This window comes from Chelmon rostratus, chromosome 4 (assembly GCF_017976325.1).
Source record: "Chelmon rostratus isolate fCheRos1 chromosome 4, fCheRos1.pri, whole genome shotgun sequence".
Taxonomy (NCBI): Eukaryota; Metazoa; Chordata; class Actinopteri; order Chaetodontiformes; family Chaetodontidae; genus Chelmon; species Chelmon rostratus.
The window spans coordinates 28,464,727-28,486,871 of NC_055661.1; the positions used below are offsets into that span (position 1 = coordinate 28,464,727).

The 22,145-nt window shown below is 43.2% G+C and overlaps 4 protein-coding genes across 5 annotated transcripts; 1 reads left to right on the top strand and 3 right to left on the bottom strand.

Annotated features, from left to right (window-relative positions):
• Window positions 1–4,143: 4,143 nt before the first annotated feature.
• med8 (mediator complex subunit 8) lies at window positions 4,144–7,049 on the bottom strand. 2 transcript variants are annotated; one of them, XM_041935846.1, is made up of 7 exons: window positions 6,983–7,049; window positions 6,571–6,692; window positions 5,943–6,087; window positions 5,714–5,854; window positions 5,459–5,546; window positions 5,135–5,374; window positions 4,144–4,565 (listed from the first exon to the last, which is right to left on the bottom strand). In XM_041935846.1, exons 1-7 carry the CDS (start codon window positions 6,986–6,988, stop codon window positions 4,495–4,497), a joined length of 813 nt encoding a protein of 270 aa, XP_041791780.1. In that variant the 5' UTR covers window positions 6,989–7,049; the 3' UTR covers window positions 4,144–4,494. The 2 variants fall into 2 exon arrangements, with proteins under 2 accessions (XP_041791780.1, XP_041791779.1); XM_041935845.1 differs by having other exon boundaries at window positions 5,114–5,374.
• Window positions 7,050–7,779: 730 nt separating this feature from the next.
• Window positions 7,780–12,334, bottom strand: aldh9a1a.1 (aldehyde dehydrogenase 9 family, member A1a, tandem duplicate 1). The gene is made up of 12 exons (XM_041935408.1): window positions 12,250–12,334; window positions 11,895–12,072; window positions 11,277–11,422; window positions 10,788–10,917; window positions 10,567–10,701; window positions 10,232–10,428; window positions 9,593–9,733; window positions 9,318–9,506; window positions 9,031–9,118; window positions 8,759–8,900; window positions 8,366–8,478; window positions 7,780–8,271 (listed from the first exon to the last, which is right to left on the bottom strand). The coding sequence occupies exons 2-12, from the start codon at window positions 12,034–12,036 to the stop codon at window positions 8,177–8,179; spliced, it is 1,518 nt and encodes a 505-aa protein (XP_041791342.1). The 5' UTR covers window positions 12,037–12,072; window positions 12,250–12,334; the 3' UTR covers window positions 7,780–8,176.
• Window positions 12,335–13,157: 823 nt separating this feature from the next.
• On the bottom strand, window positions 13,158–16,450 carry tmco1 (transmembrane and coiled-coil domains 1). The gene is made up of 7 exons (XM_041935435.1): window positions 16,255–16,450; window positions 15,736–15,813; window positions 15,594–15,653; window positions 15,416–15,462; window positions 15,206–15,273; window positions 14,827–14,971; window positions 13,158–13,626 (listed from the first exon to the last, which is right to left on the bottom strand). The coding sequence occupies exons 1-7, from the start codon at window positions 16,322–16,324 to the stop codon at window positions 13,528–13,530; spliced, it is 567 nt and encodes a 188-aa protein (XP_041791369.1). The 5' UTR covers window positions 16,325–16,450; the 3' UTR covers window positions 13,158–13,527.
• Window positions 16,451–17,174: 724 nt separating this feature from the next.
• Window positions 17,175–21,619, top strand: uck2a (uridine-cytidine kinase 2a). The gene is made up of 7 exons (XM_041935847.1): window positions 17,175–17,279; window positions 18,665–18,824; window positions 19,000–19,096; window positions 19,634–19,776; window positions 20,151–20,248; window positions 20,355–20,403; window positions 21,483–21,619. The coding sequence occupies exons 1-7, from the start codon at window positions 17,175–17,177 to the stop codon at window positions 21,617–21,619; spliced, it is 789 nt and encodes a 262-aa protein (XP_041791781.1).
• Window positions 21,620–22,145: the final 526 nt, after the last annotated feature.

The window sequence follows — 22,145 nt, forward strand, 5'->3', positions numbered from 1 at the left end:
CACAGTGCATGTGGCACGTACAGCAGGGCCCAGGGCTCACATTATATCAATGACAATAACAAGGCTCATAAAAAGGCTGGCCTCATACACGCTGCATAATGTGCGTCAGTTATGTCAACGCCTGCCAGCGCGACACACACACACACACACACACACACTCCAAGGCTGCACACATGTGCCTGAGGGAAGGGCTACTGAAGCAGACGATGAAGGTCTGAGGTCTGAGGGCACGACATAATGGAGAGGCTTTGTCTCAAGGAAACCTTCTGCATTAATCAGATGAAACACGCGGATCCCAAAATGACTGCAAAGAAGAAGGTTCTGCAGCAATAGGGTCAAGTAATTAACGATTGTGGGGATGTTCCAGTCAGCGTTGCAGATTTCAGATTTGGAAGCAGTTCAGTTTGGCAAAGACTCCGCCGCTGGAAAGCTTCAGTCTCGTACCGCCGATGCCACCCACAGATCTCTAATGAATTCCTCTGATCCCAACTTTCATAAAGAAGACATTTGGAAAAGATTTCACAGATCAGTGTGCGTCATCGAAGCCTTTCAAGTTACTTCAACCGTGGAATATTTGAATCAGAATCTGCAGTAGATTTGAGCGTTTGGGGTGTGGGAGTTTAAGGCTGTTAACTGTTTCTTTATATTTGCCTAAAGCTTCCATAATGAGCAGATATGGACCTTATCATGTCCTTCAATTACAGAGGAACAAGCCTTTAAAACCGTGCCAGGAGACGCTCTTATTAAACAAACCAGAAAGTTATCTCTGCAAAACATGAATCAAAGACGAGACAAACAAAAAGCCATTTCGCGCCGATGATTGAGGACGTTCAGATGCTCTGCTGTTGCAATAATTATCGCACCCACCTCCAGCAACAACAGTGGGATCATTCACGTCGACTCTCACGCGGCTGCGAGCTAATTTGTTTTGAGTTTCGTGTTTCCGTAAATGTTTCCCTGCGTTTCTGGACGTGAAGTCATTCGACACATTCGGTCACTGCAGCGTGTCGCTTTAGAGGGAAATCCTGTCTTTTCGTAAGATAGCAATGCTGATTATGTTGTCAGGATGGATTTACGTCAGGTGGAAAAACTGCCCAGTTCCCCCTGCTCTGTGTACTCTGCTATGTACTGTATATTGTAATTTAGGAGGCAGCTGTCATATTGAGTTTTCCCATTATCCTGAATGTACAGCGAGGCTCAGACTCAGCCTGGATGAGCTGTGGGTGTGACTAGACCATCTCCCTGTCACACACACACACACACACACGATTTATGAATTCAAATTAAAATCCAAATTACTAGTGAAAACAAGGCGGTTTAAGAAACCTGTTTTCACACATCGGGCCTGTTGTCGTGCCAACAGTGAAACACTGCTGACCCCTCATGGTCCGGGCGCCTGCAGGGGGGGTCTTTCTCAGGCGGGCAGCACTGAGCATGCAGACAGGGAAGCTGATCAGGGGGTGTGAAGACAGACATAAAACCTGAACACATGTAGATACAGCAGCTATGAGCTAACAGGCTCAGAACATGTGGTCTCTAATAGCCTCGGCCTACTAAATAATGAATGAATTAAACTAATTCACTATCCTTTCATTAAATACATGTAAACACACGATTTTAAGGAATCATGTCAAATTATTGATATTCCACTAGAATGAGGCCTCATTCAATCACTGAGATGATGAGAAAGCGGTGAATTTAGCTTCTCATCTCATCAGCTAGCCTGGACTAGCACGAGTGCATTCACTGTGTTTGCTTTCTGAGCTGTAACAGAGTTAATTCATGCTGTTTTCTCCTCTATCTATTAGAAACTCGGTGGTATAATCATTTGCATGGAAAGCTGAAAGTCAGACTGTGCAGGCCTACATGTTGCAGGCGAGTTGCTGTGTTTTGCCTCTCAACATGCTAGTTTTATGACAAGAAGTTCATTAATATTCTAATTGCATGATGCGGGAGACCTAACAGAGGCTCAGACGAGGCTGTGACAGCAGCGATGGTGTGACGTTACTGTGTGTGATCTACAGGAAGCGCAATTTAAATCACTGCCCGCTTCTCCGAGGAACAGGTGAAGCACGTGCTTTTTCACCTTCACTTCTTAATCAACGATCGGTAAAGCGGGAACTCTGAAGACGTGAAAGATGGCGATTTATTTAACACAATTTCAGTGATAATAATCACATTCACATTAATCTGAAGCCACTGACGTACATTTATAGACACAAACAGATGCTGTTTCACTATCAGATTTGATCACATAAAAACATAAAAGTTCATTCGAGGCCTCAGAAAACAACAACATGCAGGACTTTCAGCCAGGAGGCTGAAGTTTGTGTTCCAGGTAGATTTTTTTCTTATTCTGTTGACTAATAGTTTGACTTCTCTTCTTTATTATTTTCAGTTTATTTTTTATTAATTTTTTATGGCAGTTTGGTTCATTGAGGTAACAGGAAAAGGTCACAGTGGGTTAAAATAGACCTTTTCACAATTTTAAAGCACATGGTAAAAAGGTTCACTTTTATTTTTATTTTTCCTGAGTTGTAAACTATGACATCACAACAACGTGATTGGTCCTTTTTCATGATCACTTCAGGTACAACACCAAGCTCCAAAACACCAGGCTCAGCTTCCACAGGTGTTACTGATGACATTAATGACGGCTCTGCTCTGTTCAGGGGTCCCAGTTAGCTTTGACTTGAAAAAATGCAAGCGGCCTGAAACTGAAGCAGCTAAATGGAATCCAGCCGTCACTCATTTTATTCACACCTGTGCTTTTCCCTCTGTGAAGATGTCTAATATTTAAACTGCACCATGACTAAAAGAAATGCACAAACCGTGGCAGCTTTAAACTCAGTCACACCCAGAATGCACCATTCATTTCTATATGTTACAGCCACAGCTACCATTACTGTATATTGTTTGTTTTGAACGGAAACATTAACATGTCAATGAAATGTCAGTTATTCGTCTAATAAAAGAGTCAAATAATTCGGAAAACATCGTCAGAGTGTCGTCACGTGAGCTGAAGAATCACTAAATTACATCTGGTCGTTTTTAGAGGCCGTTTACAGCGAAACACCTCCTTCACACTCTGAATGTCAGCTAATAAAGCCACGATAGTTTTTCTATATTCTCATTTAGAAATGCGGGAGCAGCCAGTTCCCATTCATTTCAATATGTTGTGAAAATCAACTTGAAAGCAGCATCAGAGCTGCTTGATGTCATTATGATTATCATGATTATTATATTACCTCAACAAAGCAGTGCAGCGGAACAAATCCAGGTATGATCACTCTGATGGGCTGCAGTCGAGCCTCCAAGCTTATTTTTGGTGTATTGAAATTAATGGAAACAACTGACTGCCTGTAAAGTTAGAAAATCACTCCTGCTCTTTGAAAATGGTCAAATGTACATCAAACACACAGTGTGTTAGTAGCAGTAATAATCTGAGGTTTGCAGGATGTTGCCTGTTAGCTCTTTGTTTATAATTTCGAGCTCATTGTGGACCAAAGTGTGACCTTGTGCAGCTTTGAGCTGTCTCAGCAGAGCGTCCGCGAGCCGCGGCTGACGCAGCGAGACGTCCGCCTGTTGGGGGACAGAGGGTGTATGTAGGTCAGCCACGGGCCTGCATGCTGTGACAGCAGCAGGGCCACTGTGCTGTGCAGCCGGACGCGGATTGGAGTGGACAGAGAGGGCCGGCGTGGAGAGAGGCCCCCCGCGCACGTCACCACCGATACTTCCTCATTTGCCCCCTTAAACACTTTGACATTATCAGGCCACACAGAGCAACGTCCACCCTCATTACTCTCACCTTTGGAAATGCAGCGAAATGGGCAAAGAGAAGAAGAAACCGGCAGAAATACTGAGGCCGACGGTTCATGGTGCATGTCGGACATGTTGGGATGGTCATTTGGTGACTTCTGTCCCGTCAGAGTCATGACACGAGTGACGTTCAATTACAGCAGCTTCCTGTTCTGACAGGAGAACTGTGCGACCACATGACTGCAAGAAATTCACCCATTCCATCAGGACAGCTTACATTTAGATTTAAAGAAGAGTTCAAAAAATAAGTTTGAAAATGTGAAGACAAATTGAATCTTCATTACATTTAACGGCAAATAAAAACACATTTATTACACGACGAAATCGTCCTCTCAACACATCTTTTATTGAAAAAGTCAGAGCGCACTTCAAAATACAAGCCGTTACAGTCCCAGAAATGATGACATACTGCCACCTAGTGGCTCAAACACAGAGGCTCAGATTTTGTATAAAAAATAAAAATATGTAACCTGATGATTCAATATTTATGTTTGAGATCATTTAAATTAATGTCAGTGAAACAGCTGTAGAGGAGCAGAGTACAGACTTCACAGAAGCTGCCCAATTCCACGAAAATAATAAAGGTTGGAAGGATGTTTTGTGTTTGCCGCCGCTGCTGTCGGTGAATCTCTGATGTGTAACAAATGTCTGATGAGGAAATAAGACAGAAGCGGCTCATCGGTTGTAAGGATGCATTGAACCGGACGCGGATTTGATGTTTGTCTTGATGCTGCTTGGCATTTTTCCTGAGAAAGAAAAACATGGAGAGAAAAATATCACTAAATATGCATAAATAAAGATTATCTGAGCTGCTCAGGAACAGAACAGGAATCAGCTACTAACAACAGAGTATTAGCAGCAACAAGCTCAAGTACAATATGTGAGTGACATGTGAAGAAAAGTTCAGGGTGGGATCTAACTGTATCTAACAGAAGAACAGGAGGTCGTACTTGACATCAATGCTCGGTTACAATGTGTGACGTGTCTAAATCTGCAGAGCTCAGCACATATAAAGAGTCACTTTGTTTGTGCACACAACTTAGTGAAGAGCTCCTTGAAATAATTGGTGATGAAGACGAGGGTGACCAGAAAGCAGAGGTCAAGTCAGACAGCAGCATCATCACTTTATACAGGAAGTCACATAAACACGGACCCTAACCCTAACTGATCCAACAATCATATTCTTCCTCTGCTCGGCTGTTACTCAGTCTCCAATAACTGTAGTTTAAAAGATGTGAAAAGGTTGAAGTATGTAGTGAGTGATGAGGTAATGATAATGAGGTGAAATACTAACCCAGCTCTCCAGGTCTCCTACCTGGCTGCCCTTGCTGCTGTGGAGCCACAGGTCCTCCCATACCTGCCTGCTGGCCCGAACCACCGCCAATGGTGACCTGCTGTAAGGTTGGACCTCCACTCATCATGGGCCCTTGTCCTGGGTGTCCAGGGGCAACCGGACCTGGAGGCCTACATTTGGAAAGCCCCTTTCCAAACGCGACGGCTCCGACCAAAGCGTTTGTGTCGGCAGGGTTGAAAGACGGTTTGTTCTGCCGTATTGCTGGAAAAAGAAAAACTCGTAAGAGTCGAGATGTTTAAATGTAGAGATCGGTTTGAGATAAATCACCTGGACGGTGCAGCGTACCTGCGCTCTCTGCATCCCTGTCGTCACGAGGATTGTTCAGCTTCTCTAGCAGATTGGAACACAGTTTGTTCAACGTCTGGATCTGTTTCTGTTGATAAAAGTATAAACAAGGGGGTTGAACAAACGCAAATATTCTACAGCTTGATGAAACGGAAGGTAAACGACTACTTTACATCTCAGCACTGCAAAACTGCTGAATACTTTTGTGTACGAGTAAGAGAGCAATGCACTCTGTCTGGCCTATAATTAACCGACCTGCGCCACCTCTGGGCCGATTCGTGCTGCCTCTGCACTCAGCTGTTTCTCCTGCTCCTCCACCTCCGGATCGGGCTTGGTCCGCAGGTAGTCTGGCACGATCTCATGGCTGAACACTGGGACACGCTGCTCTGTGAGTTTCTGTGGAACAAGCAGAGAAAGTTAATGGTTAATGCTTAAAAAATGCCTCCGAGGAGCAGATGTGTCGGTCAGCAGCTCTGATACTCACTGCTAAATCCTCGTCTCGGTCTGGAGACAGAAGCAGCGGTATTATAACCTGGTTGCGAAAGGACGGCGTCTTCTCGTTCTTGAGTAGTTTATTGATAGTGTTCAGCTGACCAGACAGGAGAGCGAAGTTGTCCAAAACAGAAGGCCTGAAGGACACAAACACACGTCACAGCGACTGAGAGGAAAAAACACAAAGAACATCTTTGAAGCTCTGATCCGAACATCTGCTGTCACACATGTGAAGCTGCTTCACCTCATTGTTTGACTGTTCATGTCAGTGCCAACATATTCATTTGGTAATAAAGTTAAACAATCTGTAAAGCTGACAGATGTGGAGGACGCACCTCCAACACCCTCCATCATAAAGACGGATGTAAAACCCACACTAGACTCAGATGTTGTTTCTTTAATTTAACACAAGTCAGTTTTTACTTGACAATTTGAGGACACAGACTAGACATCTGTCACCCAGAGACAGGTGACCCACAGAATGTAAAAATGGCTCTTTAGCACTGTTAGCTATGATGCTATAACAACAAACTGACCGTGTTTAAGGGACGATTATTCAAATACGGCAAGACATGAACTCTATTACTCTTTAGCTTACCATTACTCTTTGTTTTACTCACCATGTCAATCTTTCGTATTCGTTTTCCAGCTTATAAATAAAACTGTGAAGAGCGTTTTTGACGTGTGCTACCCGAGAAATGAGAGACTCCACCGACGCCTCTAACTGCTTCTCTTCACGTTGCTGTAAGACACAAAAGAAAAAAAACTCTGTCTGATAAACAAAAATTCACCCAAAACAAGGTCGGCACATCAACTTTACATTCACTATTATATCAACCGAGCAAGCTAAACGCTGGTTAGCTGTTAGCGTTAGCTACTTTAGCAAGCTGACGTTAGCTACTGCTAGCCCGACAAAATAAGGAGACCGGAAGCACCGTGTAGATATAAGTGCAAAGTTAATGAAAATACCAGTGGATGATCGAACAAAGTTAAAACTGTACAGTAAATACATGGGCTTTAAAATAACAATACCTGCATTGTTGAACTGCAAGCTAGCTAACGATGGAAAACCAAATCAGTCAAGACAGAAGCACTTCCGGTTCACATCGTCAAAATAAAAGCATGTCCGAACTCGTTAAGAAATCCGTGCTCTATTGTTTTGTTTTGTTTTTTTAAATATACTACATGGTAATATACAAATAGTTAGAAAATGCAATCAAAACAATAAACTCACTATATAAAATGACGCATATGCGCATCAATCGTCTGTTGACAGTATTGACAGCTTGCAGGAAATAGTTGGCCTTGACAAAAGTACAGCAAAACAGGATTCATTGCCAAAATCATGCCCAATATCAGCTGATATCAGGATCAATATTGATGAATATTTTCATTTGAAGAACACAGATGTTTAAATAAATTATTCCAGAATAAATGAATAAATGCTGAGCATGACCACTGATTCAACATTTGAGAAAAAAAAACTATTTGTGCTTATGTTTGGTGATTGCAGATGCGTGGAAACAGTGTGTGAATAGTGATAAATACTAATATATCAGTGCAGGTACTTACACTTCATTGTTTATAAAATAAATCAGGACCAGTAAGAACTGCTGTTAAGCAATACTTGGCTTCACTGCATGTTCACTATCAGTTATTGACAGAAGTGAATATGAAGATGGCCAGCTATTGTTTGCATAATATAAATCAGTGAATATTATACATGGTTACTACTTATGTGTTTGTCAAATGCTTGTTGTCAAATAAGTAATAATTAATATCTAGAATGCCCCGCCCATCACTCGCTTTCATTAAGAAGCAACAAGAAACCAGAAACTAAAGCACTTTATTTCAATAGAAAGGTGTTAGCTGTCAACAGTAAAGCTTTCAGTACAAAAATCTGACACCAAACTGTGTTAGTTATTTTCTTCTAATGCTGATTCACAGTTCACTCACTGAATCTCTAATTAAGAGACACACACACACACAAACAAAATGTAATAAGCAGGGTTTGTAATGATGTACTTGCTCAAGTGGGTTCACTTGTTGGGTAAAGAAAGTGTAGAGTTGTGAGCAGGTGAGAAGCTGACTGCCTCTCAGAGTGCGCAGGTGTGACGCAGACACAGTGCAGAGAATAGAGAGCTAACTGTACTCAGGTCTGGTAGCGAGCAGGCGACTGAAGGGAGACGTCTGTTCACAGTTCACAGCCGTGTTAACTTGGCGAGTTTAGAAGAGGCTGTCGACGTCGCCCATTTCCACAACCACCGTCTTCAGCTGGGAGTAGTACTCGATTGTCACCTGGCCGTTCTCTCTGCCAAAGCCTGGTGAAGCACAGCAGAGATCACGTAAACGCTCTGTGGCATTTACAGTGACAAAAGTGGTAAATCTGAGCATTTTAACAGTAAAACATCCCACCTGAGTTCTTGTATCCTCCAAACGGCACTTCCACAGGGCTGATGTTGTAGTTGTTGATGAAGCAGTTCCCTGCCTCCAGGTTTGCAGCCACACGATGGGCTCGAGAAATGTCCCTGCAGGCACATTTCAGGATTTGAGCACAAAAGAAGTCACACTTGTTCACACAGTTAAAATACATCCGTCCTCCAGCTGAAGAGATTACTACTGCACAATGAATTCCACTTTGTCATTGCTGATTTGTTATTGGCTGCTTTGTGGAAACCCTGAACGCAGCCAATGGAATGCAGTAACCTCATTATCTTCAAGAGCGAGCCGTCAGCAGTGTGAATCAGCGGCTGCGACAGCCTGCTGAGTGATGAAAGACTCGAGTGTGTTTGTGTGTCCTCTGCTGACCTGGTGAAGACTCCAGAGGCCAATCCAAAGGTGGTGTTGTTGGCCCTCTGGACCGCCTCTTCCTCTGTGTCGAAAGGCAGCACAGACATGACTGGGCCGAAGATCTCCTCCTTCACGCAGGTCATGTCATCTCTGCAGTTATCTGTGCCGGGAGAAAGGACTGGATTAACACGTGGCGCAGACAGTCTATAGATAAAGTGATGGAACATCCACAGCAGCTGGAGTGGGTGCACATGAGTGCTACAAAAAATAAAGACACTGTAGAGACTTACCAAGCACACAGGGTGACATAAAGTAGCCCGCTTTCAATTTGGGGTCACTGGGGACAAAAGGCTCTCCTCCACAAAGCACTCTGGCTCCCTGGAAACAGACATATTCATCAAACGATTATGAGAACCACTAATATTTCATGTAACTGCTTTGAGGTGCGGTGAAAGTACCGCAGGCGCGATCACAGCTGATTAATTCTCAGATAAATGCGTCTCCACAGCTGCTCAATTCTCCTGCAGGGACCATTAAAGCTTCCTCTCATCTGATGATTCAACGGTTAGAAACACACCTGCTTCTTGGCCTGGTTGACAAATCCCAACACTTTCTCCAGTTGCGGTTTGCTGATCAACGCTCCCATTCGGGTGCCCTCCAGCAGAGGGTCACCCACGGGGATGGCCTTCGTCCTCTTCACCACCTCTTCCAAGAACTGGGGCAGGATCTCTTTTTGCACATAAACTCTGGTCCCGTTGCAGCAAACCTTTACGACGCAAAGACAAATTTGAGCCTGTCAGAGCTCACAAAGTACACGCTGGGTCATCAGCATAAACGATGCGACCGTCTCACCTGTCCCTGTGTCAGGAAGTTGGCCATGAGCGCTCCCCTCACGGCGTTCTCCAAGTCACAGTCTTTGAAGATAAGGAGGGGGGATTTCCCTCCGAGCTCCAGAGTCACCTGTTTCACGCCCTTTGCAGACATTTCCATGACCTGAGAGCAACGAGAGCACACAGTACAAAAAAAAGCCGTTCAAGAAAGTGTTTCACATGTTTTAAAAGATCGCTTAATAATACTGCCATACATTTTCAAGCACCACCATTTTTTATACTCTGAATGGGTCTTTCCTACTTTGCAGACCTCCAACTGGTTTCCATCCATCAATTCACATATCATGCATCATCAACAGCAGCATCAACTGTTGGATTACTTTGTGCAAACTTTTCAAATTAAGCTAATCTCACATCTGCATCAGCACACAATGACAAAGGAGCTGTAATGAAAGCAGTCATGATGAAAGCTGGCTCACTCTGCAACTTTAACGTCTTTCCAAGTTGACTTAAACATGCAAAAACACTGACATGATCTTTAAAGAGGATGATCTTGTTCAGGGGTCAGTTGGGATGTTGTGATGGTCGTCTGGGCTTCTACATCACTCTTGTTTTCTCAGTTAAGATTTCTGACATTAAATTATTGTACTGGACTTTGTACCTTTTTGCCTGTTGGCACACTGCCGGTGAAAGAGACCTTGGCAACCATCGGGTGATGGCAGAGCAAAGTGCCGGTCTCTGCTCCACCCTGCACCACACAGAAGAGCCCGTCGGGGGCCCCCGCCTCTTTGTAAATCTCAGCCAGGATGACGGCAGTCACAGGAGTCATTGGAGAGGGCTTAAACACCATCGCATTCCCTAAACGCAACCGCGTAACACTGCAAGTTACAGTCTGCACAGCCGATTATGAGTGAAGAGACACACGACTGCTGGACAAACAGGCAGAAAGATAATATTATTATAATAATGTGGAAATAAACACTGTTAAAAACCCACCACACGCCAGAGCAGGGGCAGACTTGCAGGTGGCGATCTGGAAGGGGTAATTCCATGCACCGATCCCCACGCACACACCGAGGGCCTCCCTCCTGGTGTAAGCAAACGCTCCGCCGGGAAGCTGGATGTGCTGGCCTTCGACGGGCGAAACACAGCACAACTTTAAAACACGCTTTAACGTCACGCTGTGCTGACAGCAGCAAACGTGTTGGTGCACTCACCTGCGAGCGTACCGGCCAGGCCAGCGTAGTACTCAATGCACTGCCAGGCCGAATCAATATCCGCCAGCGCTTCAGTGATGGACTTGCCGTTGTTGATGACTTCCAGCTTTGCAAGCTTCTCCTTTCTTTCCTGTTTTTTAGTGGAATAACAGAAAAAAGGTTGCAGTCGTAAAACTTTGCCAGATGCATTTAAAATGACGCTCTGTGGTCGTTATATGTGTAAATCTTTCAGATTATGCAATGACAGTGACAGATTGAGGTTAAAATCCTCACCCGCATGACATAAAAGAGGCAACACAGACACACAAAAGGTTTATTTTGTGCAAATGTAGGCCAGCAGTGGAGGGAGGGGGCATGTTTGTGCTTTTAATGAGTAACCAGTGTCTTACTGCAACGGTCAGCTCCAATCTATGTTGTGCAACACTGAAATGAGCCTGGCCAGTCCTCAGTTATGCAGACGGTCCTGACACAACGGCTCCACCATCTCACCCTGATGATGCGGGCGGCCTCCAGCATCACCCGAGCCCTCTCCATGCCTGCCATCTTGCTCCACGTCAGGTAGGCGCTGTGGGCGCTCTGCATGGCCTCGTCCACCTCCTCAGAGCCGCAGGGAAACATCTGGCACAGGACTCGGCCTGCAGGAGCGAGAGCGACGGGTTACAGAGCGGCTCAACACAAAACTCATCAGTTATTACTGTTCAGGTTGATGAAAGTATCGATACTTCAAAAAAAGAAAAAATGTCCTATTTAGTGTGAAGGGCTTGTTTCTTTTTGCCCTGTTTTATTAATAGAAGATTTCATCAGAAGTTTAATTACTACTTTAAAGACTACTATCACATCAGTTTAACAAATGTAACAGGAAAACGTTTTAAAATCTTCCCTTTAACTTTCACTTAACTTAAAAATACCGAAATTGAGCCATCCACCAAAGAGGAAGAAATAAGGTGGAGTTTCAGTTACATAACAGCGCGTCCTCATGACCCCGCTGCACAGACGCACCCCTAACCCACAAACCTTTGGACGGGGCTTTAACGTCTCCATGTCTTCACTAAGAGTTCAGAAATGAAGCTTTAACTGATGAACCAGACTTCAGTTTGCAGTATTTACCAGTCGCAGGTTCAAACACGGGCTCTGCGTTTAGCTCCTGTCTGGGTTTCACTCGCTTCCCTCCCCAGAAATTCAGGTGATCTGAGACCACCACGGTCCCTGTGGAGGCTGCGGGCATGGCGTCGAGAAGAGACTGGGCCATAGTGACACAGAAGTCCAGCAAAGTGCCTGAAACTGGCTGTGGAGAAAAATATTTCAGATCACACGTGAAATCGCTGCAGGCTGTGACCGTTAACTTCGCACCAACAGCTAAGCTAGCACTTAGCGTTAGCTAAGATAGCACTTAGCCTTAGCTACGCAGCTCTTTTTTTAAAGCATTTACTAAATTAACAGAGAGAAACAGCTGCTAACTTACAGTTGATGCGTCTGCAGACGGACTGGATAAACTCTGAACACCAGGTCACATATGAAGAATAACTCACGCCCCCATTAGCAAGCAGGACACGCCTCGTTCATCCTACAGCTCCGCCGGCCGCGGCTCATTTCCGTTGTCCGTCTCCTCCGAGAGACTTTAACACATGAGAAGTGGGTTCGACGTGTTTTTTCACTTTATTCTCAAAGTAAATGGCTCACGTGTGACAGAAAGACCTGATACAAACAACAATTAATTATCTATACATTCATTTTCTGAACTCTGTTCAGGGTTAGAGGCTGCAGTATGAGGAGGCCATTCAGAGGTTTACTACGTGTTCGGCTCTTCTCTTCACTCGATTCAACAATACTAAAATACGTTTTTTTAATTGTTGCTAAGAGTCAGACCGAGAAGAACAAAGACAAAATGTTTACATTCGTTCAAATGATTGTTTAGGATTTCACTTCCCGTGGTTTAAAAAAAAAAATATTTGAAAAATTGTGGATTATCAGAGTTCGATCAGTCTGTGAACGTCTCATCACAAAACACCACCAACAATGGTGGGATGTAACGAAGTACTTTTACCAAAGGACTGTTTTCAGTGAAGTTTTGAGGTACTTCTTTTGTGCAAATATAGTACAGTTAGTACAAGATACTTTGCAGTCATACTTTACAAAATATCCTCAACTATTATGATGTATTTTTATAGATTAAACCACCAAGTAGCCAGTAGTTACCAGCTGCAACATTAGTGATTCTTCTATATTAATGAATCAATGATTATAATACAATAATATTGTATATATTATTCTGAAACAGGCCATTTTGTAAGAGTACTTTCATCTTTGGGAATATTTTAATTATATGTACTTTTACTAAGTTTTCAATGAAAATGAAAAACACAACTTAAGTGTAATCATAAAACTTTATTAATATTTAAGAAAGGAGGATACATAGAATAATACTGACAAATGGATCAGATGTTACTGTGCCAATTAATCATTAAAATCCCCAAACAATAAATGGCATGTTCTGAATACAAGGTAGACATTTGTATCCTTTGGTAATCAGTGTAATTAAGAACAACTTCTCCTCCTCTAATTTCTAAGTGAGACAATCAAAGTTAAATAAACAAAACATGAATGAGAGGTCAAACAGTTTAGCTGCAACAGAGAATTCGTTTGCTCCAGCACTGCAGAGGCAGCTGCGTCTGTTCTCCGACGAGGCAGCCATGACTGCAGAATCGCAGCGCGGGAGCGGCACGCCGAATCTGTCTGACCATTAGGAAAACTTCGCTGCTTGGGGTGGAGGTCCCAGGAAGCCTCCGGCCTGTTTCGTTGCAGCTCTGGAGGGCGCGAGGCCGAGCATCTTCTGAATGTTCTGGAGAAAAGACAAAACACACTGTTTCTTTTCTGGCCAAAGTTCACATGATGAAGGTTAATATAAAGTGAACTACAGCAGAGCAGGTTTATCAACCCAAACTTTAAGCAACGGCTGTTTATTATCTGTAACTACAAATCAATGTTTTCACTGTGCTGAGAATTTAATTTGACGTTCGTTATTATTCTTATTGTACCCAAATGTCAAGAGAAGACAAAACCAACAACCAACTGCTAACACATAGTGTGTGCGTGTACCCACGGGCTGATATATCTTCTTCTTCTTCTTCACACCACTGCAATGGCTGACATTCTCCTTTGTTATGATGGACATGGGAATTTTGGTTTACATTGAGTCAGTCTCACTCACACTATTGTGCTGCAGTAGGTTCTCACTAGAACACCAAATGTGTATTAATCCACAGGTGAAAATAGTCCCACCCCCAGTGTTTCCTAAAAGCTGCAGGACCCAGCTGTTTTAATTACTTGCTCCTCAAACAAAGAAAGAAACGATATATTTGTTTTAAAGATTCCCATGTTGACGTAAGAAAAATGAATTACATCAGCTTTGTTCTTTTGAGGATGCAAGAAATATGATATCTTTATGATGTCCAATACAATGTAATTTCCTAAAGCACATATTATATATATTAAAGGGAGTTTGATACGGTTTAAGATTCTCAAATAGAGATTAGCAGTGTCACTTTTCAATCTCAATCAGTCTTTTTCACTGGTGGTGCGATTATTAATTATTTCATGCATTGATTTCTCCAAAGTACGGGCCTAAAATCAACAGTTAGACTAGAAGCCTGTGAGGCTCCTGATGCATCATTACACATCAGAAAAAGCATTTGCTGGCTATGACAAGCTTGAAAAGATAGCAACTTTGAGTGGCAACAAATGCTTCGCCTGAGGGTGGTGCCAGAGAGAGAACAACATGTTGCTACCTAAAACAAATCAGATCACTCATTTAATATAAAATACTGATATAATACATTTGATTATTGAGCTTAATGGCTGCATTTCAACATATCTGCATGTTTAGTATGTTAACATACTGACTATTAGCATGCTTGCAAGCTAGCATGCCAACAAGCTGTGTTGCTGCTCAGAAGCTGCTGACTTCAACCCATGAAGTCCACAGCTGTCCAGTGAAACACTTAAAGCCGCCCTGAGTGTAAAGTCGCGGTGTCGAGGATACCTGTCTGATGGACATGGTGCACAGGATGTAAAGGAAGATAAAGGAGCAGTCGGTGTAATCCTCGCCCAGCAGGTTGCGGTGGGACAGTCCCTGGATGTAGGACAGCGGTACAAACGGCAATTTGGCCACGACTCTTCCATCAAAGCTGAACAAAATGAAAGGGGACAGTGGTGAGAAGTCGAGGGCTTGTTTACAGCAGTGAAATGAAGAAGTGACAAGAGACAGACCAGGCCACAAATAAGATTTGATTGTTTTCTTAATGTACTTTTGTCAAACACAAACCAAAAACTCTTGAGCTCTCAGTGACCAACACGGCCTTAAAGGCATCACCACTAGTTTGATTTCTAAATCAAAAGGCGAAAATGTTACATCAGCTTACATGGAGTTGAACATGCCCATCAAGGCTGTAAAGCAGAAGCCTATTGCAAACATGGACTTCATGCGCACCTACAAACAAACACACATAAGGTTAAAATACAAATTAGATGTGAAAAACAGTTAATATATTATTTCATATGAGAATATAGTGATGGATTTAGCTCGTCTAAGCTTAACGTTACATATTCAATGAAAACAAACTGCGTCTCACCATGGACAAGTCTCTGTTGTTGTTCTTCAGTTTCTCTTCTTGTCTTTCTGTAATATATTCACAAGCACAGATCACTTACGAGAGAGGAAAAGGGCTGTCGAGGTTTTGTCTCTTCAGTTTATCAATTTTTGCTTAAACACAACTTCTTACTTTGTCAGTTTGTTTACTGGCGTCTTACCAATTTTCTTCTTCTGCTGACGTCCTGCAGATTCTGTGATGGTTTCCTTTTTCTTCTCCACTAAAATCAAACAAATAACAGACAATTCATTAAATGGTCCAAATAAAAACAATTAAGTATGAGGTTCACATGAGTCACTTACGTTTTTTGCTTTGCTTTTCCACTTCAGCCTTTAGCCTCTTGTATTTTTCAGTCCGATACACTAAAACCCAGGTAATCCCTGAGGAGAAAATATGCAGAGGAGGTTAATAATAATAATAATAATAATAATAATAATAATAATAATAATTTCAATTACCCCTTAATTAGGATGGGTCAAATACAAAGGAATTGGGTCCCAAAAGGAGTGAATAAAGCATAATTTAAGCATTTCAACAGGACCCTTATCAGACTCTTATCGTGAAAATCTTACCGGAAGTTATATTACTCGCTCTGTCTGATACTTTGGTCAAGCATTAGCACGGTTAGCTAATTTCGCTGGCTACCTATCAGAAGGCTGGTCCTCAAATTAACAGTTAATCAATATTACAGTATTATTATGACAATGTTTTCCGGCAATGTGACACAGAATGGTGTAAAAATATAAATCAAAGAGTTTCCTGGACGGTAGTAAGATGCTTCCCCTCTGAAACAGCCTGTCGAAAAATCACATTTCACTCACCTTCGGCTAACAGCGCCGTACAAACGGAGATGAACACGATCAGAATCGTGTCTGCGAACATGGTGCTCATGTTGGTGGTGTCCCGTTTACCGACCGCAGAGTGAACAAGTATATTTTCTGTTAGAGATTATAACCAGAACACATTACACGGATCAGCTCCAGCTCCGTTGAGCTATGTCAGCATTAGCCCGAAGACACACACACATACGTCAAAGTACTTCCGGTTCAGCGACCCCAGCAGACGAGGTGAACGTGAAATAAATACACCACCACTGTTTTATAGTAGCAATAATTATTATTTTATCATCGACACTGGCTCATGTAGGTGTTAATTAATTTTATTCCCTTCTATCACTGCTCTGTTTTTTCTATTCATTTAATTTTTTTTTTACACTGGATTGTGTGGTGGGGGCTATTGGATTACATTAAGTTGGAAGGTGTTTCTATTTTTATCCTCCTTATAGGAAATAAATGAGGGCTGAAATCTAAAAAATATGTCAATTTGTTAGAACAACAATAACAAAGCTGATTTGCTCGGTATTTATCAGTATTTAGTTGTATGAAATTTACAGCTTGTCCTGATTTAAATAAGTTTATCTCACATGTGTTAATGTCGACAAACAATGAAAAAAGGCGAATGGAGGCTTGAGTTCAGCTCATATCTTGGTTTATATCCGAAAAAAAGTTTAAATAAAACTTTGAAAAATACAGTTACTATTGATCACTATTAGCACACGGCTGAAACAGCAGCCTACAGTCTGTTTAGTTTAACAGTAACTGAGTCATATTTTAAATGGAACTTACTCACCTCTGATTTCATCATCATCATCATTACCATCATCATCATCAAATGGGAGGAGCGCACGAGGAGCGCAGGCACCCCCGTGTGTCAGAGGGCCGCATCGCGCTGCAGATGAAGCATGACAGGCGACAGCGAGACAAAGGCAGGTGACCAAGCCGAAAATGAGAGCTCTACCCGGGAGCCTTTCCTCATTGGTGTGGCTGGAGGGACAGCCAGCGGCAAGGTTGGCATTTCTATCACAGCAGAGGTTTTTATTTGCTGGTGTGCGGGAGGTGTTGGTTGTGTCGGACTCTGTGTGAACCGACACGGATGAATTTCTAACATTTCTTCTGAGCAGATTTACACACGACGCGCATGTTTTTTTTTCTTCTTCTGGAAAAGAATCGTTTGTTATTCAGCATGTTTCTGTCGGATCAATCAGACTGATCGATTGGGTTGCTTGATCAGCAGTGAGCGTAGTGCAGGCCGCCCTGAGCTGCATGCCAAAACAGGATAACGTTCTTTTTTAAAATAGGCTTTCTTTGGAGGTTAATGATAAAACATATTTGTGTGATATGGAAATCAGCCTTAAGGACTCTCATATATCACTGTTCTGTTTTTTACTGTTTTCAACTGAAGGGGATCTAAAGGCTGGCAGGTGAGATTCCAGTTAATTAGCATCAGCTGCAGAGTCTGCAGGTACAAACTCATGAAAATCAAAAAACAACTTATAGACCTTCAAAGCTCAATAAACCCCTCAAATTTAGCAGAACCAAGCAGAAACGTGGCTGCTATATGCAGCTGTGATGCTGTCTGCAGCACGTTTATTTCTGAATATAAAACATCCAGATGTGTGCATATTTTGTGACACTGATGTCACCGCCGTCTCTGCCTGTGTGTCTCAAGCTCCCTCATGATTTTCAATTCACAGACTGCCTCATCGGCATTATAACGAGGTCCTCAGTGCCACGAGAGGCCAAATATCTGCATTATCATCCTCTATTCTGCACCCAGCAGTGTGCAGTGTGTCAGTGCTTTTCAGAGGAATTGTTTCGTCTTCTAATGATCAGACGCATTAGCTTTAGGCAAAATCAAAGTCTTTATTTATTCTTCTTAATGTGCGACAGATTTGGTTAATGAAATGTCAGAGAGGCAGTGAAGCAGCTCAGTCCTGCCTCCAGGCTGCAGCGTGTGACATTTGGAACAGGGTAAACCTGGAAGGCAGTTAAATCTACTCCTTCACACTATAGTGGAGGTTGATTTTTACAGGTGATTAAACAACAGAATTCAGGTTGTGGTTCAGCAGGCAGTTGTTTGTGGGTTTGACTTCCTGTTTGTCCCATAGGAGTAACTGCTCGCAGAACCACCTGTTCTCCCACGTGCTATGTGAACAGGGAGTCTTTAGTGAGTGGGCCTGGTTCAGATGTGATATCAAGAGTCCACGTTTGCAGCTTTTAAATCGATGCTGATTTCTAATTCCGGATCAGACTATGTTTCTGGTCCACAAATACACCAGTAAACTAAAAGTAAAGTGTGAGTTAGAGGTTATATGTTGGTTTAGTTTGCACAGACAGCCACTCGGGCTGGTACGGTATCATGCTGCTAGTTTTGTTCTTCTTGTGTGGCCAGTCGTCGGTGTGCAGCAAGATCATGGAGCTGCTGGGGCAGAACGAGATCGACCACCACCAGCGGCAAGTGGCCATCCTCAGCCAGGACTGCTTCTACAGGGTCCTCACCCCAGAGCAGAAGGCCAAGGCGCTCAAGGGCCAGTTCAACTTCGACCACCCAGGTATGTGAGCCAGCTCCGGCTGTCCAGCTGGGAAGCCTCGGCCTTGTTGATTCAGAGGCGATTCCAGCAGTACATCTGTGAGCGATTCAGGGTCTTGGTGTGTGGTTTGCTTGATGATGTTTCTTTGTGCGAGAGAAATGATGTGAACTGCTTTGTGCTCTTTCCTTCTGTGTAGATGCGTTTGACAACGACCTCATAATCGCAACTCTGTGGGACATCAAGGAGGGGAAAACGGTTCACATCCCTGTTTATGACTTTGTCTCCCATTCCAGGTGAAGGAGTCTTATCGAGTCCATAGACAGTTTTATTCTCACGTGTCCAGTGCATCATAATGCAGCAGTAGCATGAATTTAAAAGCAGATATCATGACCTTTGTGTTGGGTTAATTACTCTCCATTTTATCAAATCAATTTTCATAACATGCTCAAATAGCTGCTGAAACTGCAGCTGAAACCCCACAGTAAGCTTTGGAAAATGGTCATCAGTCATACAAAGTAAATAGGTTGAAACATGTGGAAACACTGGTATGTTAAGATGTTTTTTTCACTGGAACAATGAAAAAACACTGAAAGATTTTCATTGTAGATTCAAGTGAAATTGTGCAACTCTTGAAAGAAGAAATGACAGAAGTTCAATTCGCTGGTAACACAACACATCACTGTTCAGTTTAAAGCACTCTGGGTTAGCAAAAGTTAGCAAATAGCTATATATATATATATATATATATATATATAGTCATTGCTGTACATGTGACATTAGTCAGTTTGCTGGCTACCTATCAACATTTAATGTGTTTTGTTGTGTGGCAGGAAAGAGGAGACCGTGACGGTGTACCCAGCCGATGTGGTGCTGTTCGAAGGCATCCTGATGTTTTATTCTCAGGAGATCCGAGACCTTTTCCAGATGAAGCTGTTCGTGGACACCGATGCAGATACGCGTCTGTCCCGACGAGGTGAGACATACAGGCACGGCCGGACAAATCCAGTTTGAGTTTGATGCGACTAAATATGAAGCTACGGCCGGCGGGTGGTTAGCTTAGCATAGCACATAGATTGATAGCAGGGGCAAACTGTTATAAAATCCAATTGCCGAAACCTCTTTAAGTCACAAATGAACACGACACAAATCTTTATTTAATCTGTATAGAAAACTTTAAGAGCAACGCATTGTGGTTTGTTGTATTTGCTGAGATATTTCTCGGCCACCTGCAGTAAACTTGCAACTTTGATTCAACAAACTGGCGGCAGCTTCATACTTTGCAGGATCATTCTTCTCGCCTACGTGAGATGTTGCTCAGCACGTTTTCCTGGTCTCATTCTCCCGCAGTGCTGCGTGATATAAGTGAACGTGGACGGGACTTGGAAAGCGTTCTGGCGCAGTACATTACTTTCGTCAAGCCTGCGTTTGAGGAGTTTTGTCTGCCGGTAAGTGCGATTCCTCATGCAACACTGCTCGGCTCGGTTTGCACGGCCGTGCCCCTGAGCGCTGACTCACGGTCAAACCTTTGTGCTTTTCATTGACGCTATTTAGACGAAGAAATACGCTGATGTGATCATTCCGAGAGGAGCTGACAACCTTGGTGAGTACTTGTGCTTTTGTATCCTGGAGGTTCTTAAAGAACGTCAGAGATGATTGTCAAGGAATGGAAACCAAATGTTGGAGACAGTGAACAGTGCTATCACAGAGGACGCAGCTGTGTTTATTGTTGACCTCGGAGCTGCTCTCTCTAAACTAAGGAAGCAGCCTCCTCCTGCTGGGAGGACTAAACAGTTTTGTCTGTCGATTTGAGAAAAGACCTTTAAACTATTCAAAACAAACTGCAAAAGAACGACCACGCCGCAGACCCGTGAGTGTCTCGAAGCGGGATTCTCACCCTGACCTCGCCCCAGTTTGAGCCTCCTGTGTGTTTCCATTTCATCTGAGTCATAAGGCTGAACATCCAGCTTTCCAAAAAACAAACACCCAGCAAGCTTTGAGCAAAGTTAGGAGTCTACAGCCAGAGGTTTTGGGCTAAATGCTAACACTGGCATGCTAACATGCTCACAGTGACGATGCTAGCCAAGTTTACCATGCTCATCATGCTATTTTAGCATGTTAGCATGCTAACATTTGCTAATTCTTACAAGAAACAAAGTGCAGCTGAATCAATCGAGTAGCTGAGACCAAAGAGGTGGACCAACACACCTACGCTGCCCCTCCTAGAGCCATGACATTAGCATGTTCTGGAGGATTCATTGGTTGACTTTTATCCTGTTTTGTCAGGGTGTGACTGTATTTTAGATGCAGTGTTGCTCTTTTTGTACAACACAAGCAAAATATTATTGCATTATACTGTGGTGGAAATAGGCCACACTTTACAAATTGAGAAAGAAATATGTTATTTCCTTTGACCATCTTTGTTGGATTAGAAAAGGAAGTGCAGCTCAAACATCTCTGTCGTGCAGCGGCTGCAATTTCTTCAGCCAGGTATTTAGAGGAGATTCTGGAAATACCTTCACAACAGCTGGAGGTTTTGTTAAATAATCCAACATTACTGGCTGTTTATTTTTTGGAACATCTGCAGTGATGCTGAGCTTTGTGACTCGAACGTAAAGGTAACACCTGAGAAACAAACTGGGGCTGAGCCGGACCATGCAACCTCTTTGTCTGTCTGCACAGTGGCGATAAACCTCATCGTTCAACACATCCAGGATATTCTGACCGGAGGTCTGACCAAGCGGCTGAACGGCTGGTTTCATGGTTACGGAACAACGAAGAAGCAGCCCAACATGGAGTCCAGCAGTCGGCCTCACTGAGCGCAGCACTCCCCTGAGGAGAGGATGGAGGGTTCACCTGTTTGTGCCGTATGTGCTCGACACCATGGCTAACGAGGCAGGAGTGATGGCGAGGAGGTCAAAAGGCCTCCTGCTGATCTGATTCTGCTGGACTCAGGAAGCGAAGAAGCGAAAGCAGCTGTCTTCAGTTACGTTTGTCTCTTTTGCTTGTGTGCTGTATGAGATTGAAGGGGGAGGGATGCAAAGGGGCTCATTTGTAATTTCATTTAAAACTGCTGCTTGCCTTTCCCACAGCACTGAAACAGAGCCGTTACACTTGACAGCCTTTAACTGCACAATAAATGCAGCGTAGCAACATGCTGTTTAATGGCAGGGCCTTCTCACCACAGTTAAAGGTAAACCGTCTGACCTGACTCACATCCTTTATCCATGCAACTCCACATCTTTTTTCAAACTCTCTGTAAAGCATATTTTCACTTACAGGCTCCGCTCTATGGACGGAGATTTCTCATGTCTGTCGCGTCGCTCCATGCTGCACTTGCTTTGT